Genomic DNA, 11226 nt, shown 5'->3' on the forward strand with positions numbered 1-11226 from the left:
CCGATCTGAATACATTAGATACGTTAACCCTAGAGGGAGTACTATTATTAACTCAACTGAGCCGAGGAATCTGCTCTCTCCAACGCCTCATTGCTGTCTGTGTCTATTGAGCTGGCCAACTTGTAAACCTGGGCGCTGCCCTGCGCGCCCCCGCGGTCAGACCGCAGCGCCGGGGCCGGACAGGGCGCGGAGACTCGGCCCTGGAATCCGCGAAAGCTCCCGGGAGCAGGGGTCGGAGCTGGGCATCAGTCTGCAGAGGATCTGCGGAAGGTGGAGGCGCATTCCTAGACGGGTACAGCGCGTGCCAAGGCCGCCAGGGGTGAAGAGCCAGGTGCGGAGCCGTCTACCAGACGCGGGCGGAGACGGCTTTAGCTCTGCCCCCGGGAAGCCTGGCCCTCGCGCCTCAGCCGCGGGGAGCCCCGGGCGCCCCGCCCCGCCCCGCGGGGAGCCCTTCGGTTCCGGGAGCGCATGGTCGGCTCTGTGCCCTTCCAGGGCCACGACCAGGGCCGGGCAGGGGCGGAGCCGCGGCCTCCGGGAGCTGGGTCCCTGCCCCCGCTGTTCTTCGCTGACCAGAGCGCAACGAGGTACTGTCCCCCGCGTCCGCCCGACGGCCCGCTCGGCGCTTTAAAAACCCGCCCGGCTGCAGCGGTGGTGGCGGGAGGCGCGGAGACTGGCGAGACCGAGCCCCGGGCCCGCGCCCCAACGGCCGGCCAGAGCAGCCCCATGGAGGGTAAGTGCCTTCGCCTCCTCACCCGCTACCCCGGCGCCGCGCTCCGCGCCCCGGCCCCTCAGCCACCCGTTGCAGCACTTTCCCTCACCCTGCGGGCCTCTGCTGGGTCGCAGCCCTGCCTTGCCTCCCGCTCCTAGCGGGGTGCGGGGATGGAGCGTAAGGCCCGCTCCTCGCAGCTAGCTGCGGGTCAGGAGGTGTGGGTGTCTTTCCTTCTCACCACCCAACCGGGTCCTGACCCCAGAGCCTGGGAAGCCCCGCGCCCGGGCGTGACCCGAAGGAGGGACCTTCCTTGCTTAGCGCAGGATCGAGGGTCCGAGCTCTCTCAACCGGCTCAGACTGAAGCCTCCCAGGTCCGGGCAAGTGTGGGGTGCAGGTGCCGGTAGCAGAGTGCCTGTGTTTTGGTTTCTCACACTCGCTGCTCCCATCCTCATCCACATCCCCTCCACCGCCTCCCACCAACTCCGATAAGTGGGCTTGCTGTGAGAGAGGGCTGAGCGGTGGGAGCGGTTTTTAGAGAAAGTTACAGAATTCAAGCAAGAGTCCAGCCTCTCAGCAGGTTCCAGGACCCAAAGGATAGGGCTCTGAGTGCCACCCAGGGCGTCATCCCTTTCCCTGCTTTCCTTAAGTGCAGGGTGCCCAGCTCACCCTCAAGCCTGAACAGGAGTCCAGGGAAGATGGAGGTTCTGGTAAGAGAAGGGTTAATTTCTATGCAGAAGCACAAGGAAATGGTTCATTTCACCCAGAATCCCAAGTCCCAGGCCAGCTGCTTTCCAAGGGAAACCAGAAAGCTCTGCCCAGGGCACTAGGACCGTAAGGGAAATGGTTTTTCCTTGAGACCCAGCAGAGCCCAGCCAGCAGCACCCTCCCCAGCAGATACCTTAAACCTGCTTCTGTGTTATTCCTGGGGTCCAACCCAGGGGGGTGGGCTTGCTGCTCAAATTCTGTCCCCAGCCTGCCAGTGGTGTGAAGGGGAGTGGCCTTCCCCAGGTATCACATCCCGGTGGTGTCTGCCCCCAGAGCAGGTGGCCCTGGTGATTGGGGGCATCCTTGGGGGACTGCTGCTACTGCTGCTGTTGATGGGGGTGAGCTGGTGTCTCTGGAAGAGGCTTTGCGCCACGTTCACCTATGAGGAGCTGTCAGGGGCCACGGCTGCCTCCAGCACACAGGGACACAAGCTCTGCCCACCGGATGCCAGGACCCAGGCAAGCAGGTGAGGCAGGATTGGGGCCTTGGGGCCAAGGGAGCTCCTGCTCTTGCTTCGGGCCCTCCCTGTGGCGTTTCCCCTGGAGCGGCGTGGGGAAGGAAAGGTCTGTTTATGGAGGGCCTCCTCTGTGCTGTCAGCAGGCCGGGAGCTATCACAAAGAAACCCCAGAATTCTCACCACAGCTATGAGGCAGGTGTTATGAAGCCCGTTTTCCAGCTAAGGAAAGTGAGGCTCAGTGGACATAAGTAACGGGTCCAGATAGCACAACTAGGAAGTGGCAGAACAGGCATTCAAGCCCAGGCAGGCCTACTCCGGAAGCTGTGCTCCTTCTCCAACTCAACACTGCTGTGGGCAGATGGAGGTGTTGCCTCTGGCTGTGTGTGTGTGTGTGTGTGTGTGTATGTGTGTATGTGCCCTGGTGTGGGCCCAGAAAATGGTGCTGTTGCCTCCTCCTGGCTCCTGCTGGCTTTTTCTCCTCCAGCGCCTGGCACTTAACCCCTCTGGGCTGAGCGCTCTGAGGCCACACCGTTCAATAGCCACCTACGTGTCATCTCCCTGCCTCTGGACAGGCCACCAGGTGTACCATTCGTGGTGCCCCCTTCCCTCCAAAGCCAAGACTGGGTGCCCCTGAGCAGCAGAGAGTGGGTCCAGGCCCCACAGGACCCCTGCCCAGCCCCGGAGCTCCTGCCCCATGCCACCGGCAGCAATCTTGGTGAGTGTGCCCACCAGGGCCTGCCCAGGGGTCATGGTATGCTCAGGCCAGGGCGGACCCATCTGGTTTCATGGGCCTGGCTCCAGAAAAAGAGCCTGGATGGGCCTGGGGATGCCAGAATTGCCCAGTGACCACTCTTTCCAGGTGCTTGGGTTTACCAAATGCCTGCTGCACCCCAGCCTGGGCCAGATATGGCTTCATGTGCCATTTTGGAGTTAGACCATAACTCTGGGGCTGGGGGAGGGATTATCACCCCATTTTACACATTAATAAACTGAGGCTCCGGAGGTTAACAGTGCCTTGCCCAAGGTCACAGAGGCAGTAAGCAACAGATCTGGAATTGTAACCCCAGTGTTCCTGGGTGCAGAACCTGTGCTGTGTCCTGCTTCAGGATGATGGGTTGGCCAATCCAGAAGGCAGCATGGTGGAAGCTGGGCACACAGCTTTCTGCCTACCTCTTTGCTCTGAAGACCTCCCCAGGAACCACCCAGTAATCAGCTAGGCCCTTCTAATTTAAAGAGGAAGAAAAGGGACAACACTATATTACTGAGACACCCTCTGGACACCACGGAAAGGGGCCAGGCCAGATGCTGGGAACTGCGCCCCGCCCTGCAGGCCCTGACCTCTGGGGGTGGGGGTCAGTCACGGGGGCAAGGGTTGAATGAGTACTGTGGCCTCTGCTAGGAGCCCCAGGGAGGAGCAGGCCTGGATGTAGAATGCCTTAGTGGTGAGAAGGCCTCTTGGGGGAGCTGCACTAGAGAGAGGGGCTGTGTTCAGTCTGGAGACGAGAGCGGGGAGAACGTGGTCAGGAGAGGCCAGTGAACTGCCTGGTCAAAGCTCAGCCAGGAAGGGCTGGGCCAGGAGAGGTGTGGCAGTGGAGCCCAGAGCTTGCTGTCCCCGATGCCCCTGCCTTCCCCTGGCCTGCCAGTCCTCCCAGCCCCTGTGTTGTAGGAGACGCATGCGTGGTGGGGACCATCAATCCAGCGCTCTACAAGATCCCGGAGGACAAAAGTGAGACCCACTTCCCTGAGGGCTGCCTGGGGCGGCTGTGGTTCTCTGTGGAATATCAGCAGGAGGCCGAGCGACTGCTGGTGGGCCTGATCAAGGCACAGCGGCTGCAAGCCCCCTCAGAGACCTGTAGCCCCCTGGTGAAGCTCCACCTGCTACCGGATGAGCGGCGCTTCCTACAGTCCAAGACCAAATGCAGAACAACCAGCCCACAGTTTGACGAGCACTTCATCTTTCAGGTATGGCCTCCGGAGCGGGCAGGGTCTGGGACCCTCTCCCTCCTGGGAAGGACAGACATTGTGCAGGAGAGCCCCAGCCTTCCGTGCTAACCAGGGCCCTGCAGCCCCCAGGATCCCTGTGCCACAGGCTCTGCTTTACCCCTCCTGCCAGGTCAGGGTGTACAAGAGCCCTCACCCTTGAATGGTGGGGGAAGATGAGAGACTTGAGGGATGAGGGGGCAGAGGGCTGGGCTCCTCCTGTCCAGGTTGCCTGGAGGTGAGAAACAGAAACATATTCTTGGAACACCCACTGAATGCCAGGCCCTGGCTCATGGGGCTCAGGGAGGCACCCCAAAGCCCTGGAACATGAGGAGCTCTCTGGCAAGGTTGTCCATGGAAGGCGGAGGGGGAGACCCCCCCAGGCCCCTTGGGGTGGGGGCAGGAACTCACCCGTCCCGTCAGAAGCCAGAGCAGGACCTGAGAGCCATCTTGCGACAGGTGGTGCCTTTGCAGCATGGTGGGCGGATGAGCTCAGGGTCTGGAGGTGCTGAGGCTGCCGGGGCACTGAGCCAAGCTCACGGCGGCCTGGGAGCCTCAGCAGGTGACTGGGGCCCCTATGGGAAGCCAGCAATCAAGAGCTGCCGAGAGGCCCTGGACAAATTTTTAAGAGCAGGGCAGCAGGCTGGCTGGCAAGGTAAGGATAGGCCAGTCTGCATCTGGGAAGAGTGTGATTCCTGCTTCTTCCGGGGCAGAGCACTGAGAAGAGGGGTGGCATGGGGCCCAGCCCCTGGCTGTCCTGCTGGTGCCGAGGCTGTGAGAATTCACAGGTGAACCTGCTCCTCTTAGGACATCCAGATCCAAGGTGGGGAGGCTTGGATCAGCCACATGTCATGCTTGCATAGTTAACACCCATCACTTCCCTGCCCTATCCCTGCACCAACTTGCTCCTGGCCTCTCTGTGCTTTATGGCGGAAGGGGAAGGAAAAGAAGAAGAGAAGAAAATCAATATTAATTAACCATCTGCCATTCATGGTTTTATAACCCAGAGAGTAAGAAACATTATCCCATTTTACAGGTGAGGAGACTGAGTCTCAGGGAGAGGACTGTTCAGGTGCCCAACTCAGATAGCAGAGACAGGCGGGTTCCCTGGGCTCCAGTGCGGGAGCTTCTTACACTTTTATGTGTAGGTAAATCATTGGATGCCCTGTTAAATGTAGATTCTGCTTCATGGGTCTGGGTGGAGCCTAAGGTCCTGCACTTCTGAGGTCCAGGGGGTGGTGTGTGCTGCTGGTCCTTGGAGCACACTCTGCGTGGCAAGGCTCTGGCACACCCTGCCACCTCCCCGGGATACTGGCCCAATGGCAGCAAAGGGTCCCCTGAGGATGCCTGGGTTTGGGGTGCACAGGTCCCTGGTTGAGACACCCCTCATGGAAGGATCCTGTGTCCAGAACATACCACGCCATCCCATCCCCTGACCCCACACCTGAGCCCAGCCAGGCCCTCATCTCCCTCAGGTGTCCAGCAAGAGTGTCACCCAGAGGGTGCTGAGGTTCTCGGTGTACCACGTGGACAGGCAGAGGAAGCACCAGCTCCTGGGCCAGGTGCTGTTCCCCCTGAAGAAGGAGACCCTGGTGGGCGACTGCCGGCGCATCATCTGGAGAGACCTGGAGGCTGAGAGCCTGGAGGTAAAGGTCAGGGTCACCAGACATATGCCACCATGTGTCAGACTACCGTGGACAGCCAGCAGGTGTGGCCCAGCACCTGCTAGCCAGTGTCAGCCCTCAGCATACTGCCCACCACCCCACCACCCCTACAAGTGTGACTCAGCATGCTGGGCCCGGGCCGGAGCTGCGTGGGACAAGGAGGGTGTGTGGAGCCTGGGCAGGGAAGGGTGCCTCAGCCTCTTTTGCCCCGGAGATCAGATTACCTGGAGCATCCTGAAAAATCCACGTTTGGATTCCCATCCAGATCAGACAGCTGTGAAAGATGACACCCCAAATGGACCAGCCAAGGAAACTACCTACTCTTCCCCCAACCCCCAGTGAGGGTCCGGGTGGCTCAGAATAGGCCTTGGAATCCCCGAGACCTGGGTTTGAACCCTCAGCTCTGGTCCTTACTACTCTGGGATCTTCAGCGTGCCCCTTCAACTCCCCAGACCTCAGTTTCCCCATCTGTAAAATGGTGGGTGGGCTTCCAGGAGGGAGTGTGGCTATGTCACGGAGTACTCAGGGCCTGCCTGCCGGGAGGAAGGAGGAGGGCATGGGGGCCTCCAGTACCTACCAGGGTGACAGGGGTGCTTTCCTCTCGGCCTCTCCAGCCTCCCTCCAAGTTTGGCGACCTCCAGTTCTGCCTCAGCTACAACGACTGCCTGAACCGCCTCACGGTGATCGTGCTTCGAGCCAAGGGCCTCCGACTCCAGGAGGACACGAGCTTTGTCAGTAAGCCTTCGCCCTGGGGCAGGGCCCACCCTGTGAGCTTAGGACCCTCTCCCCCACCGTCCAGCTTCTGCTCGAATATGCTGCCAGGAGCATCACTGCCTCCCGAGCCACGCCCTCCCGCTCTGCACGGCTGTGGCGTGAGAAGCTGCTTCCTTATGTGAATCCCGGGGCTGCATCTCCTTGGCCTCCATCAAGACCCCTAAGACACCTGAGACCAAGTTTGCCCTTCCCTTTTCCCAAGGCGGTGTCTTGGCTCCTTGCCTGCGCTGCCTGACTCCGCCCCTGCCCTTCTGCGAAGGTTCCAGTTCCTCCAGGACGAGACCCTGTGCCCCCCAGCCCCGGGAGCTGGGGGTGGCGGGGGCACCCCTGCGTGCAGAGCTGGTCACTCAACTGGAGCCCGGGAGCTGGGGGCACAGGAGCCCTGCTCGGGCTCACCCCGCATGTCCTGCCCCACTGTGAGCCCCCCAGCCACCCAGTGGGTGGTTGTCTGCCCCCATGCGTCTCTGCCTCTGGCTCACTGTAAGCAAGCTGGCATTCAACCCTCCACTGCAGATCCAAAACCCATCTCAGCCTCTCCGCCAAAAAACTTGGCCTCTGAACGAGAAGGTGTTTAGGGGCCCCAGGAGGCCTGAGCACCCAGCAGGCAGGACCCGCCTCCCCCCCACCGCCATGGGGAGGGATGGGAGTGTGGTGCCAGGTTCCAGGAACAAAGGCCAGCCGAGCCGTGGGTGCGTTCAGGAGACAGAGAGGAGAGAAGAGGAAGGGAGCCGAGCGTTTCCTCGGCTGCAGGCAGTACACTAATCAACCCCGTTTCCTCTTGTAACGCCCTTTGGCTGCAGCAGCTGTGAGTAATGGGGTCCTGGCGCCCAGGCGGGGCGTGTGCCCTCCCAGCCGGACCTCCCACAGGCTGGAGGCTGGGCCCCTGCCCGCCCCTCCTAGCCCGCGGTCTGCACTGTCCCCCAGGTGTCCTTGTCAAGGTGTCTCTGATGAACCACAACAAGTTTGTCAAGTGCAAGAAGACTTCGGCTGTGCTGGGCTCCGCCAACCCTGTGTACAGCGAGACCTTCAGCTTCAAGGCCGACCCTGCCGAGCTGGACACGGCGAGCCTCAGCCTGACAGTGCTGCAGAGGGCCGAAGGGGACAGTAAGGCTGCTCCCTTACCCTCAGGCCGTGGGGGCAATGGGCGAGGAGGAGCTGCTGTGCATTCAGGAAGCACGGACCCTTTGGAGGGAGCTGTATGGTTTCTGTCCTCCGCCTAAGGAAGCTAGCGCTCAGAGAGACTGAGATACTTGCCCAAGAACACGGAGCTTGCTAGTGAGAGAGCTGGGATTCACACCCAGCTTTACTCCGGTTTGATTGTCCATAGCACCCTAGAAAGAGGTTAAAGGATGGCCTCTGCTACCGCCTCCTGGGGCAAATCACCAGAGAGGTTGGGAGACGGCACAGCTACCTGCCACCAGCCCAATGACCTGGTGCCGTGGGTCTTTATGTGCCCTTGTGTTGCCTCATGACTTCTGTACAAGTCTTGAGGGTCCTGGGTAAGGTTCAGTGTGGATGAGAGGGTGGAGTTATCCCAGGCTGCTCTCCCATACTGCCCCCCACCCCAGTGTCCACTGTCACTGAGGCGGAGCTGTCGGGCCAGCTGGTCTCATGGGCCAGAGCTTAAGCCCCTTCTCCACTGTGGTAGTTGGTGGGTGAAAATCATTGTTGGATACTCCCCCTGAATACTCAAGTGGGCTGATGGAAGAGGGCTCCCTTCTGGAGGGGCCCCTTCCTCCTCGGCTCTTTGACGTGAGGCAGGTTTGACGGCCCACTGGGAGGGTGGGGGCAGAGTGGGTACCCCAACGAAAGGGCAGGCTCTCCACCTGGGCTCCCTTCCCCTGCCAGCTGCTGCTCCAGATCAAAGTCAAGACCTCTTTGGAGGCTGTAAAAGAGGGAGGGGGCTGGCTACTTCCTTTGAGGGGAGGAGTGAGAGAGAGAGGGAAGGCACTGGGGATGGCTGAGGTCGTGTGGCTTCTGGGCTCCAGAGAATGACAGTGTTCTCCCGCCCCGCCCCCCCACAGGGAGCCGCGAGCTGGGCCGGGTGGTGGTGGGCCCCTACATGTACACCCGCGGCAAAGAGCTGGAGCACTGGAACGAGATGCTTAGCAAACCCAAGGAGCTGGTGAGGCGCTGGCACGCACTTTGCCGCACCACTGAGCCCTGACCCGGGCAGGGACCTCGGGTCTGCTCCAGGAGCCCTATCTCCCCACAGCCATGCCTGACAGCCACAGGCCTGGACGCTGCATCCAGCATTCTCACTGGGCTGCAGGACCAGCCCGAGCCGGGGGATCACGAGTGCCGACGTGCAGGAGAGAAGAGGTGACAAGAGAGCCCCGGCCAGGGCAGTGGTGTGGCCGCTGGGCTACATCTCACCAGCATGTGAGGCCCTCCCAACTCATTCCATCCTTCTTTACCCGTGGGGCTGCCTGGGCTTGGAATCCTGGCTCCTGGTCGTCGCAGTCTCGAATTGGACCGGAATCTCAGGCATTGGGAAGAAATACTCTCTAGAGTGAAAGCATAGCTGTGCACGTTGTGTGGAGTGCCAGGGAAACTTGGAAAACTGATGATGTGTTGATGCTCAGCCTCCACTTTTCTTCCTCTGTGGTTTCTCTGCCTTCTGCCTGGCGGAGAAAATGAACTGCCCAAAGCGTTTATTTCAGTTGGTCCACAATAAATAGCACAGTCTGAGAAACTGGATTGGCATGTAGATGTGGAACAGTCCCCAGGATGCCTGGGCAGCACGGCTTGGGAGAAAAGGCTCCTGGGGATCGCGACTCACTCGCTTCACACCTGCAGGAGAAAGCAGCCCGCCCAGGTACCAAGTGGTGGACAGGTTCTGGGCGTCCGCTCCTGGGGCACTGACTTTGGGCATGAAATGGTGAAAGCACATGGCCAAAGCATAGCCCATAGGGCTGAAAGCTTTTCCCGTAAACCTAGCAATTCCATTATGATTATTGTGTTGTGGTAGGTGTCGGTGTAAACTTCATTAAGATGGAAGTTCCCTCAACTACCCGTGAAGATGTACTCAAGGTCACCGGCAGCCCTTGTGCTTGTCACTGTTACTTATCAGGCAGTTTGTATTTTCACCCAAATGCTACTAAACTTGCAGATTCAAGCCTCGTTACTGTGTAATTAGAACAACACTTAAAACAGAATCTTCTCTTTTCTTAGGCAGTGAAGCAACTTCTGCAAAAGCAATTAGTGAATGTTGCCATCGGTTTGTGCCTCTTTGACTTCACCTCCAATGTCTGTCAATGCACAAATACAAGCTTTGCTGGCAGTGGTCCATACGCACAGAATACCTTGTGTTTGCTTTTCCTCACTTATTTCATGGGTCCATTTTTAACGTAGTCCACACTGCAGTAATTTCTAATAGTGTTGTGGCACACACATAATAGGCATTCTCTGTGTGTTTGTATAGCCAGCTACTAAAATGGAACTGTTCCCCTTTCACCTGGGGTCATGAAACCATAGGTGCCAACCACCTCCACATTTCAAGGGGAGGTTCATGCCTGTCAGTGACCTTTCCAGGGCCACTTGGAAAAGTTGGTAAGTTTTCCCTTTGCAGGACAGAATGGACGGGTATGGCCTACTCACGGTTGAAAAATCTCAATGGCAAGAGACAGGCAGGCTCTCTGCTCTGATGGGGAGGTGGGGGTGATATATTGGATTGGCCCCCGTCCACAGATGCAGTCAGGGTAAAAAATACACAAGTGCCTCCCATAGACCAGAGACGACAGCCAGCCTGGGCTATCTCGATACCGTCCACAAGGTGACCCAGCACAACGAAACCCTTGGATTTCCATAAAACATTTAGAACCAGCTTCTCAATTTCCACACCAAAAAAGTGCTAGAATTTGGTTGGATTCTTCATGGAGTATATAGATCAGTTTGGTGGCCATCTGGTATCTTTACAACGTTGAATCTTCAACCCATTAACATGGTGTATCCCTCTATTTCTTTAAGTCTTTTGCAAATTTCCTTAAACGTGTTTTGTGGTTTTCAGGAACGTGTTTTTGCACCTCTTTTCTTGGATTTATTCTTAGGTGTTTTATATTTGTTTGTTTCCAGTATATAGAGATTCTATTGATTTTTGTATGTTGACTTTGTACCTAGTGAGTGGCCTTGCTAAAGTCACTTGTAATAGTTTGTCTGTAGATTCTTTGTACTTTCTTTGTATATAGTCATGGCCTCTGTGAATGATAGTTTTACTTCTTCCTTTCCAATCTTTATGCCTTCTTTATCTCTTGCCAAATTGCAGTGGCTGGGTAACTGGACAAGAAAAGGAAATAAAAGGCATCCAGATCATGAAGGAAGAAGTAAAACTATATTTATTTGCAGATGACATGGTTTTGTATATAGAAAATCCTAAGAAATCCACCAAAAACTTTTGTGAATATAGAATTCTAGGTTGACATTTCCTTTTCTTTCAACAGCTTTAAAATGTTATTCACATTTCAGAACTTCTTTTTCTTTTCTTTCATTCTTTTTTTTTTTTTGACCACGCAGCACGCCTTCCAGGATCTTAGTTCCCAGAATGGGGAATAAACCTGGGCCACTGCAGTGAAAGTGCCAAGTCCTAACCACTGGACCGCCATGGAATTCCCTAGAATTTCTTTTCTGTGTCTCCCTTTTATCTGACATCTTGGCCCCTCCAGTCCCAGCTGCCTTGGCAACCCCAATCTCCAGTGTCTTGTCTCTCCAGCTCCAGAGTCTCTGCTGCCTCTTCTGCCTCTTAGCCATGGCCCTTTGTCCAAATGCTCAGCCTCTTAACTAGAATCAGCAAGTTTCCTGAAGGGAAAAGTGGTTCACAGAACGTCAGCTCATCTCCTTGTGTTTTCCTTCTTCTGAGATCATGGCCCATCAAATGCTTG

The 11226-nt window shown here is 57.5% G+C and overlaps 1 protein-coding gene across 1 annotated transcript; it reads left to right on the forward strand.

Moving 5' to 3' along the window:
• Window positions 1–276: 276 nt before the first annotated feature.
• Window positions 277–10573, forward strand: SYT15 (synaptotagmin 15). The gene is made up of 8 exons (XM_036829624.1): window positions 277–730; window positions 1718–1940; window positions 2504–2650; window positions 3575–3893; window positions 5387–5557; window positions 6190–6310; window positions 7274–7453; window positions 8374–10573. Exons 1-8 carry the CDS (start codon window positions 469–471, stop codon window positions 8514–8516), a joined length of 1566 nt encoding a protein of 521 aa, XP_036685519.1. The 5' UTR covers window positions 277–468; the 3' UTR covers window positions 8517–10573.
• The last annotated feature ends 653 nt before the right edge of the window (window positions 10574–11226 follow it).

This window comes from Balaenoptera musculus, chromosome 16 (genome assembly GCF_009873245.2).
Source record: "Balaenoptera musculus isolate JJ_BM4_2016_0621 chromosome 16, mBalMus1.pri.v3, whole genome shotgun sequence".
Taxonomy (NCBI): domain Eukaryota; kingdom Metazoa; phylum Chordata; class Mammalia; order Artiodactyla; family Balaenopteridae; genus Balaenoptera; species Balaenoptera musculus.

Coding starts and splice junctions, on each gene's coding strand:
- SYT15 (XM_036829624.1), top strand. CDS start 469: ATGGTCGGCTCTGTGCCCTTCCAGGGCCACGACCAGGGCCGGGCAGGG. Junction 1,941..2,503: donor GCCAGGACCCAGGCAAGCAG/GTGAGGCAGGAT, acceptor GCCTCTGGACAG/GCCACCAGGTGTACCATTCG. Junction 6,311..7,273: donor GGAGGACACGAGCTTTGTCA/GTAAGCCTTCGC, acceptor ACTGTCCCCCAG/GTGTCCTTGTCAAGGTGTCT.